Consider the following 23,648-nt stretch of genomic DNA (forward strand, 5'->3'; position numbering starts at 1 on the left):
CTCTGACCATGTATTGATAATTTGATCCTTAGCCTACTTTCTTAGGTAACCAGCCACTTTCTTACTACATATAAGAAGACAGCTTCAAAGTCCTGCTTTTTCCTTCATTCTCTGATCTTCCTTCCCTCAGGTTGATTAAAATCTTTGCAGGTATTGTTTCTAATTCATACAAATGTTCATCTTTTTTGCATGATATGTATACAAATATTTATCTTTTTTGCATGATACATATAAAGAGCATTTGATAGTTACATACAGGTTTAACTTTTCTGATTTCTCCTGGTTTTAAAAAGTGAAGCAATGGCAATTGTTTTTAAAACGACATCAAAATCAAAGTTTTGATGGAGTGATAAGTGCAGTAGAACAATGGCATTGTAAAAAAAACCAAACCGTAAATGTAGTACAATACTGGGTGCTACTCACTTCACATTAAAAAAAAATGTTTCATCAAACAAAGTAAATAAGTACATCTCTAGAGGTGATTTAAAAAGCCACATAGGAATACGAGATAATGGACTATATGGAACATCTGGGGCTTCTTATAGCACACAAAAGTGGGAAATATGCATTGAAAATGCCAAAAGTTAGAATAATGGTCAAGTACAAAACATCACGGGTAAGTCCAGGTGGGGTGCATAGACACCTATAATATTTTGGAAAATTATCTTATTTTTGTGAACGTGTATAATTATGTCCTAAGAGGGAAAGCCGATATCAGTATGTGAGGAAAGGAAAATATTTTGATTTTAATGATGCTAGATAGCAACTAATGAAGCTGTCATTTGTAGGAGTTCTTTTTTCAAGTTATTTCCAAACAAAAGCGTTGTATGAGGGATAACTCACAAATCTATAATATGCCGCTATTTATCAATAAATAATGATGTTGGAAGGGCATCTGAAGTGTCACATGGAAATTCAAATGTGGGGATTTGAAATAGATGGGCTTTGGAGGGGTATTAATTCACTGAATAAATGTGGCATTTACAGATATCTGTACAAATGTTGCATTCACCACGAGGTTGGAAAGTTGTTTGAATTTCTGAGGGAAGCAAAAAAATTTGTTCCCATACCAGTTTGTAAGTAAATATCTTTATTGAGTCCATGGTATATTTCCTTAGGAACCCTGAAGGCTAGAGCTCCTGTACAGACTCCTGAGTGGGGTTACATTCTGAAGTCTAAACATGGGCTTGTGCGCAGTTAGACACATATTTTATATATCCTGAAACTATGATCTTAAATGGGAATAGGCTCTGAAAAAAGAAAGGGCAAGATCTATCAAGAACAAATGGGAAAAAGAAGAGAAAAGTGCATTAGAATTGGCAGATTGTACGTGATATTATTAGGGAATTAAGGTGAACAAAGGATAACATCTAATGCTACCTTCCAATAGGTCATGCCGATTGTGAGTGCCAGGCAACGTGAGTTATTTCCATAAATTATTTTGCTTGTTTAACTTTGGCTATCCATATTTATTATGCAAATTAAGTAGTTATAGACAATCTAGTCCTTATGTCAGAGTAATCATATATCTAATGACATATATATATGAGAGTACCATTCAGTAGTGGGCTTCTACCATTGTGGGCAACAACCGTCTTGAAGATTATATATAAAGATAGATTTAGCGTTCCATTCAAAGAGGTTGGACTAAGGGCAAAGAAAGACTTTTTAAAAGAGGATAGGTTGTATCCATTTGGATTCAAGAGCATGCAAATGGAGATTTGGACCAATGTGGCATGTGTTGTCATGGATAGGATGAGGCTATGGGTGCAGAGTACTTCTATAATAATGGAACAAAGTACTGGCCTAAGTGACCCCATCTATAACTATAGAAATTGGGGAATTAAAACAAGAATGGGTGCATACAAGATAGAAATATAAATAGGTGGCGATTTTAAAATGAGATGTAACATCAATATTTAGCCAATTATACATAACAAAATGGACATTGAAAATGACAAACATTCTTAACTACGGTAGATGAATATTGTGATTTTCACCTGGTTAGGAAAAATATTCAGATTACATGTTTGAATAACACGTGTTTATAGAGGACACGATTATTAATACAAAAAAACGTTTAAAATAATAATGTCTGATATGAAGATAATGCTGTTTCGTAGAATATACTCGCAACATATACATAACGTAGACATGTCAGTGTGACGTTTATTCACGCACAATATATTGGGATTTTAACCAGTCTAAGAAAACATCGGCTCAGAAGGTTCTGAATATTCTGGGGGTATAAATAATACGCCGGGCAGCCAAAAAAAAAAAAAAACATTCCTTCATTGAAACTAAAATTATGTAATATAGATGAATGTTCCCAAGTGACAAGCGGAGAACACACACGTTAAGATGGCGCACATTGCGATCGGTCGGGTCAGGTGACCTAGGGTCAAAGTTGGTTGTTACCAGGTGCGGGAAATCTAAGGAGGGTTTATAAACCGGTGGAGACAATTGCTCGTTTCTTTACAGTGCGGAGTTACGGCGAAGATTTTATTCACATAGAGGAGACGACATTGCTTCGTGAGTATCGCTGCAATTGCGATGGCTTAGAAATACTGTGTTTGGGTTGCCATACTTAGGGCGAGTTATGTATGGATCGTCAAGTCCGCTAATGTTTGTTTGATAGTCAGGTGGCAATGAAGGAAGGCTTTGATTCAAAATTCTCCAGTAAAACATGTAGGTTTGATGGCCTGTAAATTTCATAAATACCGCTGCACCTGTGATAATCTAGAAGAACTGGGCTTTGGGTTGCTATACTTAGAGCGAGTTATGCTCGTATTTTCGAGCTCGTTTATGTTCGCCCGACAGTCGGGTGGCAATGAAGGATAGCTGTGGCTTTAAATTGTCAGGCAACACATGAATGTTTGACTGCCTGTAGGTTTCACAATTTAGCTTAGAACAGGCTTTTTTAGATGCATTTGTCGATCAATGGGAGTATGTTGGGAAAACTGACGTGTTTAAACCTATACATAACTACCCGATTGTCACGGTTTTGAAATAATATGAGTCACTATATGTTTTTGTTAAGTACCGCTGTAACTGAGATTTCTTAGAATACATATGTATTGTGTCCTTGCCCTTAGGAGAAGATATGGTAAAATTTTCTAGTTTGTTCATGTTCTATCGAGAGTTGAGGACAAATGGGGATTTGTTTTACTTTATCGATATTTGGGTGTCAGTAGGGAACGGGTCTGTTTTATACTTTCGTTAAAACATGTGTGTTCGGTGACTGGTAGTTCTTTCTATCAATTCAGACCTGGTTTTCCAAGGAGTACTGTTAAAACCATACTCGTGTGTTTACAAATAGGGCTGTCCATTGTCAGCTTTACGCTGTAGTGAAATTAATCCAGTTACGATTCTGTTTTCAAAGACTTAGGGATATTTAATTATCAAAAATACTTGACAGTATATTAAAATTAAGGAAGACAAAGTACGTACAGTGTTCAATCTTTTTGTATACAATTTGCAGATTTACTCAGGAGAGGGTTGGATATTCACAAGGACTGGGAGATTTTACTGGGGGGTTTGTGTACCGTTGTGAAGAACAATTACAGGCATCAATTTGACTCTTATTAAGTCACATTACTTTATTTATTATACTGGGCCACAGTCATGTTTAATGAATCATTTGGTTGTAAACCTTGCCTAATCTTGCCCCTTATATTACCTAGAAGGCTTTTACTGAAACATACTTTTTGTTTTATAACATGTAGAATGACTAACATTTTGGACAACCTATCTAGACTACGGAATCCTCACAAATAACGGGGATCGTTTTTTTCAGTAAGTGACATTTTATTTAAGTTATAGTGGTATCTAAAGGATTGGGTCATCTAGTAAACAATGATCTCATAATATTTGAACCACATGTATGAATGAAATATCTTGTTAAAAATACAGGAAGTATCTGGAACCCATACTTATATGTATATGATCATAAGCTGCGGGTCCTAATAAAGGTCGATTACAAAGCTATGAGAAATTTGAAAGGTCACAATCCAGATCGCAGTGATTTTTGAGATATTGTAGATAAATGATATGCCACAAGAGCTATACAAAGAAATGGAAATAAATGTGACAAGGAGATGCTCCATACATTGAATGGCAACACATAATTGAACATGTTTTAGTAGTAATATATAAAATGTTTTTACTTGTAAAAACCCTTTGTATTCCTTTGTTATTGTTAGAGTTGGCGTGGAGCCATACTTGTCAACAACTAAAGAAAAAACATTGTAACTAAGTATGATTATATTTATTTTACTTGATGTTTATTATGCATTGTCATGTTACTCAATGGCTAGACTGCGGATCACTTATCAAGTGTTTTGATCTATGGCCTATAAAACTATAAAGCCCAAATAAGATCACGATGGTAAGATTCAGTATTGTCTGTTTAGGACAAACTACAAGGACTCTCTGAACTTGGATATAGCCAGTATACAAAAGAATAATGTGACACATAGAGGTGCTCTTATTTTCCTTAATAGAAATAATAGCATCATATGCCAAGTACCAGTGCACCCTACCTTTTTATACCGATAAACTAAAGACGCTTTGAATGCCTATATATGAAACATATAAACATATGACGAGTTAAGTAGCTGTGCTCCCTCCCTTGCCTACAAAATTTGTAATGTAAATAAGATGTTTTGTGCTAATGGCTTCCCAGCGCATTAGTTGCCAAATAAGATAGTCATGATGTCTAATGTTTGATATGCAGTTACAGAATATTATTTAACTGCACAAGTTTGTTTAATGGTATATTTGTAATGAATTTGAAGTTTTAAATATGTACATATTGTAAATAGTGTTTTGTAATTGGCTCTAGCCCTGAAGAATTCCCAAGTTGGATGAACTATGTTGGCGGCAAAGCAATTGTGTGGTCTTTTTTTAAAAAAAATTAAGAAAAAGGAGGATAACTGCGTGTCAATAGAGGATTTGACATAACTGCAATCAAGACATTTGTCTGATTAATAATTTTGTTTGGGAAGTCTTTTCTATTTGTGATATCTGTGTTTATTGTTTAATACAAGTTGTACTATATTAGCTATATAAATAAGAACACAAGTTTCTCGGGTGCTGGGTCAGTTCAGAAAATGGAGATTTCTTAATAACACTTTAATGTACAAACAGTAACATGAAACAGATCCTTTGATACTACAACTAAGACGAGCCAAGAGGGGCACAAAAATACTTATTGGCCTTACACAAGGATTGACACATTAATTGTGTGAGCCACTAGAACTTGAAATCTGCAGCAGTCCGAAAGGCTTCTCTGCAATACATTTTTGCCAGAATACATCAAACAGCACCATTTTATGACTCCTATTTTATAGAGAGCCAGAAGCTAAGCGAATGAATCGGAGAGACCGGATCTTTCATGAAGTGTGGGACTTTGCATGCTATTTATGGATGTATAGTTGTCAATTGCTAAGGACTGTTCATGCTTTGCGGAACTCTAATAGAAGTAGCGGATATATGCAATAAGTACATTACTTTTGGTAAGTATTATAAATAGTATATTTGTAATACAAGAGATAGAAGAGGATCTTATGTGAGGTAAATAATTAAGTATATACAGGAGAAAATTGTGCATCCTTCGTGATAAAACTTCAACAGCAAAGTATACTAATGAGCTAATCTGAATGAACACTGCAGAGACAATTACTGTTTATTTTGATAAAACAGCTTGAAGATTGTGAATGTAGTACAGTAGTATGGAAGGCCACTGGCTCTACCTGATACAATGCAAAGTATGAGGGGTAAACCATAAAAGATTAACGAAAAATAAATAAAATAGAATTGGGGTTATCCTTTTCAAATTGGGCAGTCTGCTGAAAACTTCTTTCAAATACACACATTCATATCCTTCAGACTGGAAGGCTCAAAATAGTGGTGACACATGTTAGTTTTTGGATGCATCAGTTCTAATTCCCGTTGCATTGCTGACGTGGAGTTGTGTCTGGAAATACTGTGACTGCTGTGTAGACTCTATACTTGAAACGATAAGCTTCCTCTGTACCTCATCTTTGGTTTCAACAATTGGTCTAATGTATGTTCAAATTACTGGTTCCTAAAGTTTGTGGTTAGTGAGAGTCCGACAGAGCATTGCAAAGTTGTAAGAAAGCCGAAGCTAACAACATGTAGCTGTGACCAGCTAAGGAGATTGTTCACTGTATGCACCAGCTCCAAAGGCCAACATTTGTGCACTTGCCTTAGTCACACATCTGGTTTCCTAAAAGATGTTTATGTCATCCTCATCTTCATGGCAGGTGAGAAGGGATGTTAAGACAAATGAGGCACATCTTTCACTGCACTGTGGTTTATTCATATCAATTTCTAACATGTGGAGGCAGCCCAGAATTTCCCAACAAAAACCTCCCCCGCCTCATAATAAATTAAAGAATGGAACTGACACTGTCAGACTCCCCTCTCTAACTTCCATCTCTGTCGGCATATCTGCATGAGCATATCACAGAGAAATCTTTACAATGCATTAACTGGTCAGCTTGTCTGAGCAATACTTTGATGCCCTCTCGCGTGGATCGGTGAATACAGTATATCTGGTTCATTTAATTGTGACTTTGGAGATGTATTTAATATATTCGTGAAACTAAGGGTTAATATTTTTGAACAGACCAACACATTTGTGATTCCTTTTGCTAATCTTTGGATATTTCAGGACGTCTTAAGTTATTTTCACTGAGCAAAAAGTTAAATCTCTCCTCTGAAACATATCAACGGCACGCAGTAAATACATTATTTATTTTTCTAAGCAAAGCTAGAAACATACAGGAAGATGAGTGAACTACGTATGATGCATTATTTTGCAGTAAACCTTTGCATGCTTCAATTGCCAAATCTATTAGACATTGGTGTTTTTTTTGGGAAACTTTACTCGCAGCTTCTGTGGTTTCTTGTCTGCCCATCAATAAGATACTTTGCTTCCCTATTCGAGGAAGTAAACTTAGACTTTCCTTCAAAAATAAATAAAAAGGAGTTTTTGCGTATGTGTTCAATGCAAAAGGCATCATCTTCGTAATGATACAAAGGGAGGCCCACATAGGCATCTGTGTGCTCCATGATGATCTTCTTGGCAAAGGGTCTCAATAATGACCCGAGTGCTTACAATGGATAACATCTGCCATGTTAAGCGCTCTGATACCCGCAAGGGTCTTGTTCGCACTATATAAAACCTTCAAAATAAAATAAATAAATGATAAGGACATTCCTGCACACCAGCAGGAGCATCCAATGTTGGTCCAGATCTGCGGCAGAGTTTCAGCATTACTATTGACAATGTAAATGAGTCCCTCATATAGCCCTGAACCTGTGGGCACAACTGCGCATGCACAGATTCTCTGTGATTGTGTTCTGAATCGTGAAATAGCACTAAGACCTGAGGAATGGGACAAAGAGCAGATATGATCAAAGCTAATCGCCCTTATTTCTTAAACTACTGATCACCACTTCGAATGTAATGACTCCACTCTCAACAATGTTTCATCGTTGATCATTTACAAGCATTGTTCATAAACAAGCATGCATGGCTTGCCTCGTCTGGTAATATTTTTCTCTAGGGAGAGTCACAATTATGCCCTTAGGAATCTTGCATATTTCTATCTATCTGTTTTTGCTTTGATTAATTTCTGACTATTGTAAATAATTCTTTCTTTCTTAATTACTTCCTTTGAAATTTCCCTTCTGCCAGGTAATTTTCCAGATGTCAATGTCAGGTTTGTTAATTATATAATTTATGGGTTCACATTTTGATTAGTTTCATTTCCGCTTGTGGGTATGGATTATTGAATATGGATTAATTTGGATACATTAATGCAAAATTGTAAAAGCATGAAAAAGAAAACAAACAAGCATTAGCACTTTAACGAAGTCACATTCAATTTAATTTAAGAAAAAAAGATTTCTGTACATTGTCATATGTACAATATGTTAGATTAACCATGGTAAACACACTGCCCACATTCATCCTTTATCCGGGGGGTTCAACTCAAAATCATGGCCCAATAATTAAAACAGTCAGAATACAAATACGCAAATAGGTTCTAGTTGGAGATTCATCGTTTGTACTCAAACTAAATTGGAGTCTCCGAATAGAGTCTATAAAACCACTTGTCTCTTAATACACCCAATAAAGATTTATTTTTAGTACGATTTATTTATGTGCAACATGATTGATTATGTTAAGCCCAGCGCATTTCAGGGATACCTCATACTTCACAAATCTCCATTCAAACTAGAAAGATTTGTTCCAAAGCCAAATTTAAAAAACTGCCATTTCATTAAAATAATATCTACTGTCAGAAAGATGTGATTGTGAAGAAGAAGGTGAAAAGAAGCCTCTCAGTTGAAGGACTCTGTTAATGGAACAGGCTTCTCTTACAATCTTCACCAAAATCATTAAACATAAGAAAAGCACAGGCACACGTTTCTGATCAGGAGGTGCACCTACTCATGTGACCAATATGTGACTTGAGGTGTCATACTTTTCAATTACATTATATTCGTATATCTGTTAAGAAGACAATGCCAGATCCTATCCAATTCATGTTCAAATGCTCATAATATGGCAGAATCAGGAAAATAAACACGACAGGTCATCTAAAATGATGAACCAGCAAATGTCATTTAGTAGCCATAATCTTACCTAAGTCCGAATGTTGTAGGAAATGTATCTCAATACGTATGCACAGAGAGAAAAGTCAAGGTAGCTGAACAAGGAACATTCAAAAAGTCATTAAAAAACAAACAGACACCCCCTAAATTGTAGATGCCTACACGCAACTATGCACTAGTTACAGAACTGCTAGTGAGGCCTTCTAGTAGCAAGCAAATAGGATAGGAAGCCACCGCAGCTCATCCTAATGGGCTGAGGGGCCACGCCCTGTCACCTTTTGACCACCACACAGAGTGTCTGTCAGGCTGATGTTCTTTATTTTCAGCTCAGGCAGCCAGGAGCTTGACATGCGCTAAATGTGCAGGTTCCTGGCTGGCTGAGCTGGTTTGCCGGGTTGAAGAAGTCACAGCTCCTGTGGGTGTGACCTCCTCAGCCTGGCAAAGCCATCCCCCCCATAACAAGGGGGATTGTCAAGGAGTTCTAAGCCCTAAAGGTCCCAGGGTCAAGTGTCAATCACTGACACCTCATCACAGAGTGGGATGTGGTCAGCAGTCTCAATGAACTCATCCTACTCTATAACGAGTGAGGGACTGTTGTCTTCCCTCATTGGCTTACATTAGGTATCCAATGAAGGAAGGCAATCTTATACATTGGGGTAGCCCAGTATCCCTCAGAACCTGGGCAGTAATGAAAAAATTCACAATTGGTTCTGTCGGGTGCTTACTATTTCTTTAGGTTTTTCGGATTATTAAAAACAGTTATTTACACACAGTGATTTATTCGCAAGAAATCCAAACCCAAACCATATGGGGTATTTGAAAAGCTTTTATACATTTGCATCATTTATAAATACTCTCATTTCAATATTTGCAAGGCTGTTAACAAAGGCATATAGTGACACAAAATAAGTGAGGAAGGTGACACTTTGTGCTCAGTGATCATGTGACAGCATAAACAATTGGACCAGTTATAAAGATTTCTGCAACAAGGCTTATTCATTCAGTCCGCAGATTTACTGGATAAACTTCTTGCATCTCTGGCCAAAATCATCCACCCCAATTTCCCTTGTACATATTACACCTTCACATGATCACTGAGCACAATATGTCACCTTCCTCACTTATTTTGTGTCACTATATGCCTTTTCTAACAGCCTTACAAATATTGAAATGAGGGTATTTATAAATGATGCAAATTTATAAAAGCCTTTGAAATACCCCATATGGTTTGGATTTCTTGCGAATAAATCACTGTGTGTAAATAACTGTTTTGAATAATCAGAAAAACCTAAAGAAATAATAAGCACCCGACAGAACCAATTGTGAATGTTTTCATTTTTTCAATGAAGGAAGGCAGCAGCCCCAACCCTCCTGGGATCGGTAGAGCTGTGCAGGTAAGTATGATTTTACGTTTAATGTTTGGTGTGTTCATGAATATTTGGGAATGAGTGCTGTGAATGGATTTGTGTGCGTGCGTGTGTGAATGCTTGAGTGTGAGTGAGCGTTTGTGTTTGTGCCCCGACCGCCCCCCTTCCTGGTCAAAGTACAGGCCGCCACCGATAGGAAGCAGAAACCGTTGGCATGGCAACAGTCTGGGAAAGACTATAAACATTGAAGCACTTTTGAGAAGCAAAAAACTGGAATTGTTCTTTTAAATTCCCTTTTTGTGTCATGTTTTTCGCACAACGTTTTGATGGTGTATTACAGGAAAGGTCAAGCAGCAAAAAGTGATCAATAAACTACGAAGATACTTGCTCTTGAAATATGACGACGTCAGCTAAAGATGAGCATCTCTAACAGACATATCAAATATTTTTCACACTTTATAGAGCGTCAGCATAATATGGTTGCTATTCCCTCAAGGTAATAAAGATGAGAGTGTAACATTTCAAGTCAAACTAGCTTTAGAGGACAACATTTGCTCATTTTTCAAAGTCCAGAATTTTATAATTGAAATGACAATTGGAAAAAGCTTTGGGCATTATTATTATCTTTTGAATTCACAAAGAGCCTTTTTTACATAAAACACGAGAAAGAAAAATTTCATCAAATGAATTCTAAACTATTCAATTTTCCTAAACATAACTTTGGTAATTGGTCGCTCTGGAAAGTATAATTTTTTTTACGCCCATCTCCCAACATGATTAAGAATGTATTATTAGCTAAAATAGTAACCCTGTCTGGTGTTGCTTGTGTTCCCATCTAAAGGGACCTGATGTGGCAGTTTGAGCTGGACTGTTCCAGCTGAAGCAGAAGCCTGATTTGCACATGCCTTATCTTTATCCAGAGTGGCACAATGGCAAAAAAAGATTGACTAGGATGTGACCCAAGTGATTACCAGTGGACTAAGATTACTTAAAATATTCTCCCTATTGCATTGTTGTTTGTGGCAATGAACTTCTCAAGACGGCAGCATTGCAAATGAGAGGCAATTAGGGGAGCATCTTTAGCATTCACAAAGCATTCAAGCGGGGGCTCTGATAAAGGATCGTAGGCAAAAAAGAGCATTGTAATTTGACATAATAAGCAAATACTCTGTGACTAAGGAATCTAATATGTGGAAAAGATGGATGTATGTCGTTACAACGCATACTTTTACAACGTATACCTTTACAACGCATTTTTTACACCGCAACATCCATTACAACGCATTCCATTACAACGCATGCCATTACAACGAAATCTTTGAAACTACCTTTACAACGCATTCCACTACAACGCATACTACATTTACAACGCATACCAATACAACACATACCATTACATTGCATGTATGGTAAGTATTGGATAGTGTAGGGGTAAAAATTACTATTCTAACTCCAGGGGGTGCAACAGTAGGGTAAGTGTTGGATAGTGTAGGGGTTAAAATTACTATTCTAACTCCAGGGGGTACAACTGTAGGGTAAGTATTGGATACTGTAGGGGTAAAAATTACTATTCTAACTCCAGGGGGTGCAACAGTATGGTAAGTGTTGGATAGTGTAGGTATGTGTTGTAATGGTATGCGTTGTAATGACTGCGTTGTAAAGGTATGCATTGTAGTAGTATGCGTTGTAGTGACATGCGTTGTAATGGTTGCGTTGTAATGGCATGCATTGTAATGGATGTTGCGTTGTAAAAGTTTCGTTGTAAAGGTAGTGTGTTGTAAAAGTTGCGTTGTAAGTGTTGTTTCCCGGAAAAGATACAACACAAATTGTTGATAGGGAATTCCAAAGGAGCATTGAAGACAGGATACAAGATGACATGCTTCTCTTTCTGCATTACCTAGTAACAGTAAATGATGCACATTTTGGCACTCTATAGCAAGGCATCTGGTCTCTGAGTGACATGGGAAAAGTCAGTCTTAAGGTGCATTCAACTAACTATTTAAAGCTCAGACTTTAAATATTTGAGTATACATGTTGCCCCTGGCATTTGGACTTTAAGCCTTCAGTTTTCCTGCCAAAGGACATATCATGACAAGCTCTGCCGTGCCTCATTAAATATGACTGCAGTCGCAAATATGGAAATTCCTGTCAACAGGTTGGAAAGGGCAGCAGTGGTGTGTGGGGGACATCCCCGTTCAAAAATGAAAGAAAATAGCAATCACTGTGGGGCAGACACTGGCCTCAAGAGTGAGTCATGTGTTTGCCATACGGTGAAATGTCTGCAAATTATTGCCTCAGACCCTACAAAATTGTGGGAACTAAACATGACACCCCTGATAGAAGGGATAGAGAGATACACAGAGCAGGAGCAGGCTACGCATCAATTTATTAGGAGGATAGCTTTATATAAAATGATTCTACTTCCAAAGATTCTTTAGATGTGCCAAAATTACCCAGACAATCTCCTCTTGGTAAACAAGTCAAACGCTTTTGATGTATATACCCATTCAGTGCATGAAGAGGGTAGGGAATGGAATATATGCACCCTTTCTATTTGGCCACTCAATTGATCAGCGTTGTAAACAATTGATTATGTTGGGATGTGGACTTTTGTGCTGATTGTGACCTGTTGGAAGAAACTTCTCTATGATCCCCCATAAGGACCCTCCCGCTTTCAACCATAATTTCGGGGGTTAGCTGATGAAGCCCCCTCGTTGGATGAACTGGAAAGGCATGATCATGCAGGACACACCACTATGACAGAGTGTACTTAGTGCATACAGCACAATTGGATGGTTGTGGGATCATAGTGGGATATCCTGGGTCGGCAGAAATTATATGAATTGTGTTGCCATGCTCATGGGGGAATAAATCATAAAGAATTCACAGAGCTTCCAGGAGACAAAGTACGTCTGTACCACAATTATACAATAGAAAAACTATACAATAGAAAAATAGTGCAAACGCAAAAAATTCAAAGAAATTGAAAATGTTATTGAAATAATTATTTGTCCAAAATTATATCACAATACAATATACCGACAAAACATTTGTGATGAAAATGTTACACTAAACAATCACATATAAAAAGTATACAGTGTACACATAAACAAAAACATTGGCTGGGGTGTTTTGAAATCTATGAAATGGTCCGAACAAGATGGAACCTATCGCAACCAATGCTTCTTCCCCAATTTGCCAATGATTTGCCGACAATGTTTTGACCCTTACAATTTACTATGTCATCATCAGGACATACCATGTCTTGAGCAGAAAGAACATAAATGTTAACGACCACTGAAAAAACTCCCTTAACCACCTAATTAAGCATCACAAGGGAATCCTCATTGCAAATTAAGACTGAATCATTTGTAGCATATGTATCCCCTAAGACTAGAAGACCAAAAGGTTACAAGGGCCCAGTATCAATTCTATTCCTCTTTAGGCCCATTCAGGAACCAAGAATCTAAATTAAGCCCCTTCTGACAAAAATGAAAGTTCGGCACAATAACGATTATCAAATTACACAACTCAATTCTCCTCAGAGGGACTGAATTAAGAATCACTGTCGGCATCCAGGCAGCTTACAATGGTCTTCCAGTCTTAGGGGATACATACACTGCAAGTAATTCAATCGTAATTTTCAAGGAGGATTCCCTTGTGATGCTTAATCTAGTGGCTAGGTGTTTTGTTCAGTGGTCATCACATTTATGTTCTTTTCTGCTCCAAACATTTTCTGTCCTGACGATGACCAAGTAAAGTGTGAGTGTCAAAATGTAGTTGACGCATCATTGGCAAATTGGGGAAGAAGCATTGGTTGCAATCATTTTCATCTGGTTCAGACCATTGAACCCCCAACCATTGTTTTGGTTAATGTTTACACTGTATATTGTTTGTATGTGGTTGTTCAGTGTAACATGTTGAGCACTAATTATATGTATGTATATTGTATTATGATATCATTTTGGTAAATATTTAAATAATTTAAATTTCTTTGAATTTTTTGTGTTGGCACTGTTTTTTATTGCATAGTTTTTCTATTGTATAATTGTGGTACATGCATACTTTATCTCCTGGAACCTCTGTGACTCCTATATGGTTTGACTGTCCCGGAGTCTACGTGAGTAGGTCTCCTGATGTTGTTGTAATACCAGGGGGAATAAAGGCAACATAAATCCAGGTTTTATAGATACTTTCAACTAAGGCACATGTTTGAGATGTATTGACCACAATTGCTGACCCCCCCAGTACAGCCCCTAGCAGCACAACTTACAATTGAAAACTTCAGTAAGAAGAGAATCTCAAAATTTACCATTATCGGAACAGCAACTACCCAAATTACCTGCCAGCATTGAGGTCACTCGGAAAAGAAAACCTGGGCACCTTGGTCAAATAAGATTGGAGGGATGCACTACACACATCCCACCTGTGCTTAATTTGAGCAGGTGGTTCCTGGTAAGAAGTACCGGCACCTATTTCTGGGGACCGGTACTTATTTTCCTGCATCTCATATTTCCAGAGTGTGAGAGAGGGAAAACACACAAGCGTGAAAGAAAGAACGAGCGAAACAAAGGTAGAAAACAATCAAAAAGGGAGAAAAGAGAACCTGCAAGTGAGAGAAAAGGGGCAGGGAGTGTCTGGTAGTGGATTAAAGAACAAAGCAAACACAAGGAGATGATGGACGGATTGCTGAACTTTTCAAACACTCACACCCAGTCACAGTTCTGGGTTGAATCCATCATCATTCTTTAGCTCACTTTGCTACCCCAATTCCGACACAGCTATATGCAAATCAGTGTTGATCCTGTGCCTCATGGGAACAGTCCAGCCCGAACTGCCAAGTCATGTCTTCCCTGCACCGGTAACAAGCATCCTGGGACCGGTTTCGGGCTATCAGCCGTCTTCAGCAAGGCTGGCTTGAATCCAGTGGCAAAGTCAGCAAGGGCCCAAGTCTGGGCATAGCTTGCCAACTTAGGGCGAACAAAGCAAACACAAGGAGATGATGGACAGAGTGCTGAAACTTTTCAAACACTCACACCCAGTCACAGATCTGGGTTGAATCCATCATCATTCTTTAGCTCACTTTGCCCCCCCAGTTCAGACACAGCTATATGTCTGCATTTGTCACCCTGAGTGGGACGGCTATGCCCAGATGTGGGTCACGTGGCTCTCCATGCCACTGGAGTCAAAATATCCTGGCTAATGAGGACCGAAAGCCCGAAACTGGTCCTATGATGCTTGTTTCCAGTCCATTTATACAGTAACTTGATTATTTGGTCGTGTCATATCAATGAACACTTACTTATGGAATTGCCACAGGAGCTTGTAATGATAACAAAAGTTTATCGGAAAATATATAATCCTTTAATGATGCATAGATTTTTTTGATCAATTAATTTTTGGCAACATCAACTACCACTTAATTCAAACAATGTTGGGTGGTAGGAGGACCACCTTACGCATTAAACATGAGTTTTTTTAAATAACCATGTTCAGAAATACATTACACATATTCAGTTGATGTGTAAAACCAAGTTAAATGATTTAGGCAGAAACGGTGTTCATACGTCGACGTTTCGGTCCCTGGTGGTACAAATCCTTGGGACCATCTTCAGGACAAGAAGTTGCACCAGAACTGTAGAGTCGGGCGCCTCGGATCAGATTCTCCTATCCCGTTTACTAGGTCAATTTTGAGACCAACATATGTCACATTTAATCCAGCACACATGGCCGATTGGTTGGTCCATTTTGCATAGTGAGATTCAGTTGCCATTACTAGTTATATTATCGTGCAACTTCTTGTCCTGAAGATGGTCCCAAGGATGTGTACCACCAGGGACCGAAACGTCGACGTATGAACACCGTTTCTACCTAAATCATTTAATTTGGTTTTACACACCAACTGAATATGTGTAATGTATTTCTGAACATGGTTATTTAAAAAAACTCATGTTTAATGCGTAAGGTGTTCTCCTACCACTCAACATTGTTTGAATTAAGTGGTAGTTGATGTTGCCAAAAATTAATTGATCAAAAAAATCTATGCATCATTAAAGGATTATATATTTTCTGATAAACTTTTGTTATCATTACAAGCTCCTGTGGCAATTCCATAAGTAAGTGTTCATTGATATGACACGACCAAATAATCAAGTTACTGTATAAATGATTCCTTTAGGGATTCTCTTTTGTTATTGTTATTAACGATACCCAGTCCCTAGGGGATTATTGGGTGGCTCTATTGTGTCTGAAATGATGTTTCCAGTCCAGGCTGGACTGTTCCCATTGGGCGCAGGGTCAAGACTGATTTTCATATGGCTGGGTCCAAACTGGAATGGCATGGTGAGCAAAAAAACAATGGATTTAGGCCCAGGGCTCTGTACTGGGGTGAATGTATGACACTGTTCTGCATTCTGTCCATCAAGCGTTCTTTTTGCATTTGTCACCCCGGGTGGGATGGGTATGCCCCACCATAGGCCCAGACTCTCCATGCCACTAGAGTCAAGCTATCCTGGCTGATGAGGGCTGAAAGCTGGAAACTGGTCCTAAGATGCTTGCTTTCAGTCCAGGGAGGACCTTGCCTGGCAGTTCGGGCTTGACTGTTCCCATTGGGCACAGGGTCAAGACTGATTTGCACATGGCTTGTGTCCAAACTGAAATAGCATGGTGAGCAAAAAAACGATGGATTTAGGCCCAGATCTCTGAACTGGGGTGAATGTATGACATTGTTCTGCATACTGTCCATCAATGTCACCGGCTTCTGAGCAAAGCTTCGGGCACCGACGCTAGTTTTCACAAATTAAGCACTGCACCCCACAATTTGGATATTTCTGCTCGATTTCTGTAAGACATCTGTACAGGATTTACTTTCCCCCCGTAGACGGGTCTGTAAACAAACAGAAGATTACAATCTACCTATCATTCAAGATATCAGGTGTGCATTTTACCTCCATAGTATAGATGTCTGATCATTCAAGCCTTCTAGAGCAAAGTTATACACACTTTGTTATCTGTGTTGGGAAGAGGGATCTGTATTGGAAAGACTCATAGATTTCCCACTTAAAGTTATATTATTGGGGGCTGCAAAAGAGATTGGAAGACTACAGTGAGAATGGTTTCTGGTGGACTTAGGTATGCTGCTGATTAAGAGAGACATTGCAGGGAACTGGTGATCGGACACTGCTCCTACACATGAAGGGTGGCTTGGATCTATGACTTGTGCTCAGAAAATGGAAGTACAATTTACCAATCTAGTCTTTGACGGAATGATAACATGAAAATATGAGTGCCCTAGTGGGATCACTGTCAATTGCTCACAGATTAAGTTCTCAGTGCTGAATAGTGTGGTTCATTAAATATAGAATAATACATTGTTGCAAGGAATTGCCATTGATCTATCTTTGTGATGTGATATGCGTTAACACTCTTGTTGATTGTTTAACAAATGTCAATAAAAAGAGCTTTATAAACAAGGAAAACAGTATTCATATAATATGTGTGGGGTTTAGGGACAGAAATATATTTTATTCAGTCTCAATATTTGCATTCTTTAAGCAAGTTTAGCATCATTTTCTGATGATAATGTCAAAACTAGGAGGCAAATGTAAAAATGTAAATTTACAGGAGAGAACAATGTCATGTACACAAACACAGGGCTACACAGTACCAACGTTCTTTCATGAGTTGGAAATGTCTCAAGCTGTACTTCACTGAAAACCTAAATAGGTTGGAACAGATGGGGGAATACCGCCGATCATATCTGGAGGGGCTTGGGCAGGTAGCTCAGGATAAACTGCTCCTACTACAATAGGACCTAGCCCAATAAGCATATGGCTGGTCGTGGTCTAGAATGGCATGTGGGTGAAAAATAATGGACTCTAATGTGGCAGAGCAATCAACATCTTAAAAATTATACCACGGACCCTAACACAAGGAAACCCAATGTGCCACTCATATCCTGGTTAGGTACTAAAAGACAACCATGATTGAGGTCCCCTATGTCCTTGGTGCCATTGTACCTCCTGCACTTTTTATAGCAATAGCCACTAGCTGAGGTTAATTCAATCATTTCTTAAATCACTTTGTTTGTTGCTATAAGTAGATAGGTAGGATAGCAAATTGCATTCTTATTTATAAACCAGTCAGTGTGCAAATCGCTGGCTGCGATTGGAAACAGTACATCATGCACTCAGAATCTGCATACCACTGTGGATGACATTACATTTAAATAGGCATAGTAAAAAAAAAAAGATGTTGAGCCATTCTTCATAATTATGCGATGAGTAGATTGCTTATATTTTTAAGTGAAATATGAAAATGTTTTTCACAGAAATAATAAATATTACCTTAACAGCATGCCTGCCAGTCTTTCTTGGTGATCCAGTGAAAACCATATCCACAGACTTCCTTTCATGTATAGGTTTAACACTGACTCTTTCTGAAGGGGTGTGAGGTCTTCTTGGAGGAAAAGCATTTGAATGTCCTGTTAGAGGGATATCACAGGGAGAAGGGGGAACAGAGACGGATCTTGGAACTTCCAAAGAATTTTTTACTTTTGGTTTGTCATTAAAGTCTGGAAAATCCACATACAATTGCCCCGTTGGACTACCATGTTTAAACTGCTGCCTCTGCTGCCACTCATACAATTGCCACACTGTGCCTTCCTTTGTTGATACTCGATCTTGGTTGGACATCCTAAAGTGGCTGACTCTGTCTTGTGCATATTTATAGTCACTTGGCAAATTGCGGGGTGTTGGTGGAGAGCATCCTGCAGGCTGCCTGGAGGTCTTTGGCAACGTTTGATAGTTTTCTGTGTAAGATGCAGATTGACTGGGAACACGATGCATTACGGCATGATCAGGGGCAACGCTGAAAAGATACAAAACACGCAAATTAGTATAAATCGCATCAATATTATCAAACTAACATATATTTCAATCTAAAATTCGACAGTATGTTATTGTGGAATAGTTCAATTGATTAACATAGGACATCACTAGGCGAGTAAGGTTTCCGTCTATAAAGTACAAAATGATATCACCAGCAATCTATTCACATATAAATTGTTATAAAACAAGGCAATATTTGCATGAATCTAGTTTCTGTTTTCATTGATCTATAGGAAACATCAGAACTATTTGAATATTCGAATTGTATTTTGAATAGACTATTTCCAAATTCTTTGAAAATAAATGTTGACTAGAAATATGAAAGAGTATATTAACAAGCATTTATGCATGGCTGTTCAAAACACACTTGTCTAAGTTTCACAATCTCAACTGGGCATCTCTGTAGAGGGATCCTTAAACAGTTTTTGTCACTTTTTGTAGTCCACTCAGAGATAATTAGAATCTATACACAGGGGCATCCGAGAGGTTGTAGAAAAAGACAGGAAAGCAGAACTGTGAACCAGCAGAGAAGGCTCAAAATAACTGTTTTGAAACTGCAAAGGGTGAAAATGAAAATGTTAGTCGGAATAAGAAAGGGCATCTGTAGCCCTGAAATCCTCAATATTTTCTTCAATAATTCCACCAAACCAGAAATAACCAAACATGGTTATAAGGGCAATATTTTGAGGGGCAGACATTGTTTCTGCCCTCCTCCCAGGACTCACTCACTTACTCAAGCAAAATAGGACGAATCCATTTAAGATAGACAACACTTCTTTCCTTAGAATGAAACATGGGGCCTTATTTAGAGGATGGCACAAGAGATACTCCTTCAAAATGTGGAATATAGCCAGGCCGCCATGTTGCACAGGCTTTATTGCACTTGTAAAATGGCCAACAGCACATTTGCCACGTTTGTGATGGAGTATCCCATCTGACAGAATCTGTTATATTAACTTAGTCAACACCAAAGAATTAAGATACACACCTCATTAAAAGCTTTCTGGAAGGGACAGTTAAGGTCCGGTTGCTAAATTATGAGATACTGTGTATCCTTGGCCATTCGGATCGGTTTGCACCCCGGCATGAGGACTGAACTCAGAGGTATTATCATTATTAGCCAATCCTAGGATTTAGACAGGTGTCAGCAGTGGCTGTGCCCTCATCCTTTTGAATCTCGGCTCAGCATTCAAAATCCTTTCTACTCACATCACATATTGTACCTCTAAAAAGTTGCCAGAAATAATGTGCTTACAATCATAGTCGTTTTTTAAGCCTCCAGATTTTGATGTGCAGCCCTTTATTCTTGCAAATTAGCCCGAACGCCAGTGAGCTGAGATTCTAAGCTACGAGCAGCTCTTGGCATGAATACATTTTTTACAATGATGACACTCAACTGATCCTGAATGTAAAAGAGTGCGAGGAAGAAGCTGTCTATCTATATCACCTTCATGCCACTATCTTTTGTGGATGTCTGAAATTTAAAACGTTTTAGAACAATTCATTGGTGAGAGCTCCATTGAAGAGAATCGAGTGGTACAGAGTCAGTTATGGACGATACAGACCTTCTCAGCCAGTATATCACTATCAGACTTTATTTTTCTCACCTTTTCTCCGTGTTTGATATATCATTTTTACCCTCACAGGGTGAATGTTCAGTTAGCGTATTAGCTCTCTGGTTTGGGCTACATCAGTTGTGCGAAACTTTCTTCCCTATGGACCATCAATTACAGTTTGGTCCTCTAGCTCAGACAAAAGTTCTTTAACAACCGAGACAGTGGGTTTTAAGTCTAGCATATGGCTAGAACCCTTAAATACCGCATTCAAGATTACCCACAGAGAACTAAGAATCACTGACAAAGCTAAAAGGTCTGTCTTTAATTTGCTATAGCAGACAAATAGACATGCACAAATGTTGACTGCATGTATTGCGTGAAAAAATGCTTTTTTAAACACATTAAACACTATAGCCCAGTGAGACTCATTAGAAGTAATACCTTCTAGTATCATTCAAAAGTAATTGGATGAATCCTGTGTGCAAATCACCTTACCAAGTTAATCATAAACAAACAAAACATCAATTTAATGAAAATAAATCAAATGACATCCACTTTCTTCTGTTGCTCAGAATTATAATTATTTTAACACAGGGGTAATATGTACAGTGAAGAAAAGTACAGGCGACACAGGGCTCATACGTATATACAAGAGAGTGCTGAAACATGGAACAGACCCAAGGTTCCTAGGGCAATGTTTCTACCTGATGCCATTTAATAGGTTTCATCAGGACATTGTAATCAGGCTATTGCACTTGGAAATAAAAATAGAAAAAGCGGCTATTATTCTGTCATATTTAGAGCATGATTACCGCTCCACTGAAAGTCTAAATCTACAACAATAAGCAGTCACCACTACGGTTATTATATGGCTACGTACCATAAATCCAGAAGTATTTTCTATTGAATTGGTAGATGCTTTAACAAACAACTTGGTCTGAATCCAGGTGACGAGTAAAACGTCAGAAAAGTAATACGTAGTATCACAAAAGTGAATGGGTTGTTTTGGCCACCTGTCAGAAATTGGGTATCTGTTTTGCAGAGGTACGCACCTTGTCCAAGCAGGAACCACAATCCTTGTCTGGGTAAGCTAGATGCACACTAAAAGATAACCTGTGCTCACCCTCTGGTAGCTTGGCACAGAGCAGTTGGGCTCATCTAAAGAGGCAATGTGTAAAGTATTTGTCCCACACACACGTATACACACACACCGTAACACAAGGAAAACACCACAAAAAGACTACACACCAGATTAGAAAAATATATTCTGATTTTATAAATAAATCAAGACCCAAATGAATACGTAGAAGTTGAGATATGAATTTGTAAAGAATATAAAGAGTTCTAGCACTTAGATCAATAAGCTCTAATGGGGGTTATCTGGTGGCAAGCGGCCGGGGCAAACTAAACAGTTTAGCTCAACCGCAATGAAGGACAGGCCAGGCTGGAGTGCGATACGTCAGTCTTCTCCACACAGTGACGGCAATGCGTTGGTTCCGAAGCAGAGGGTCTCGGGCAAATTGTCAGTTCCGAGTGCGATGCACCAATTCTGCTCCCGCAACAGGGTTGATGTGCCGGTTCTGCTACCTGCAGACTGGAAATGCATCGATTTCTATGGTGCAAATATCTGGGTACCCTTCCAGTGAACCAGGCACAGGAGCAGGGGTAGAGACTTTGATAGCCCTGAGTCTCAAACAACAGGAGGTAAGCCAACAAGCACGTGGAGATCACTTCAGTTGCAAGGTAGAGTCCAGCTCTCCCTCAGCAGGGTCAGAGAGCCGCAGGCAGCACGGCAGCATGGCAGCACAGCAGAAAAGCAGGCGTTCCAGATCAACAGCTCATCAGAGCATCACTCCTTGATGCAGTACAGCAGTTCTTCTGATAGAGTTCAGTTACAGGCCCATAAGTGTCTGATTTGAAGGCATCAGAGACCCAGCACTTATACCCTTGAATAAGAGGTGACTTCAAAGTAGGGCCATTGAAGTGCACAATTTCTTCCCAGATCTGGCTCCAGACTATGAGTAGGGGTAATCAGCCCTTACCGTGGGGACAGGGCACTGCCTATTCAGGTGTGTTAGCCCCTCCCTCCCTTCCTGCCCATAAAGAGTCATTGGAATGCAGATGAGTACTCAGATACACCTAACCATCCTGTGTCAGGAGTTGTCCAGAGGGAATGCTTTTGAAAACTTGAAATATTCTTTAAAAATCATACGCAATACTATAACGAAATTACTTACCTGTTTTAAGTTGAGACCCCAGTGCTGGATGGACCCAGGAGCCCAGTACTGGATTACCAAAGTAACAGGATTGTACTTTACCTCCAACCTGAATTTTCTCCCATTGGATAATATTGCCAGATTTCTGTTGAAAAGTTTCTAAGTGTGAACTTTTAAAATAGCTTTATATTCCTGAAAAATCACTGCAATAACTAAAACGTTTTTACTAAACTGTTTTTTTTAGCTTAGACCCCAGGACTGAATCTAGGAACCAGTCCTGGAACTACCAAAGTAATCTACAAAGTAATCAACTGTGTTTATATAAGAACATCCATTGAGCTGAATGCTAAATTGTGTGTTGAACTGCCTACTGCAACCCCTTTAACTATTGTGTTTACAAAGTTTATTGCCTATCTGCAAAGTACTCATCTGAGACCTCTCATACTGAGAACCGTAAATTTTGATACCTGTTGGTTCTAGAAATAAAACAAATATATCTTTGATATAAAAACAATTGGCCTGGAGTTCAGTCTTTGAGTGTGTGAAACCTTTTGCTGACTGAGTGTGTACAACAAATGCTTACACTGTCCTCTGGTAATGCCTTACTGCTCGACCAAGCTACCACTTTAGAGAGTAAGGTCACACCTGGCTTTAACCTCTGTTATACCTCTGGGGTTTGTGGACTCTATACACACTGTACCTTATTCTGGTCCAGTATATATAGAGCCACTTTCTCACAGTGTGTGCTTTGGACAGAATTAGCTAGCGCCATATTGATGTTATTCATTTGGTCCCAGCATATCGAATGCACCGTTTGTGTCAGGATTATCGAGTCATTTTTTCAGATTGTTTTATTTATGCCAGTTATGGTTTCTAAGAACATAACTTACCAAACAGGTCACATTAAAGTCCTGCTGATGTGTGATGAGTCCTGTTGAAGTATCTTTGTGCCATCTGATCACTGATCGCAGT

The 23,648-nt window shown here is 38.6% G+C and overlaps 1 protein-coding gene across 9 annotated transcripts in view; it reads right to left on the reverse strand.

Annotated features, from left to right (window-relative positions):
- Nucleotides 1-23,648, reverse strand: part of PLEKHA7 (pleckstrin homology domain containing A7) — a 1,124,460-nt gene that overhangs the window by 279,879 nt on the left and 820,933 nt on the right. For all 9 annotated transcript variants that reach the window (XM_086956043.1, XM_086956041.1, XM_086956042.1 and 6 more), the window contains one exon: nt 18,362-18,884. In XM_086956043.1, coding sequence (XP_086812169.1) covers nt 18,362-18,884 — 523 coding nt within the window. The remainder of the gene's footprint in view (nt 1-18,361; nt 18,885-23,648) is intronic.

Source organism: Lissotriton vulgaris, chromosome 2_1 (genome assembly GCF_964263255.1).
Source record: "Lissotriton vulgaris chromosome 2_1, aLisVul1.2, whole genome shotgun sequence".
Taxonomy (NCBI): domain Eukaryota; kingdom Metazoa; phylum Chordata; class Amphibia; order Caudata; family Salamandridae; genus Lissotriton; species Lissotriton vulgaris.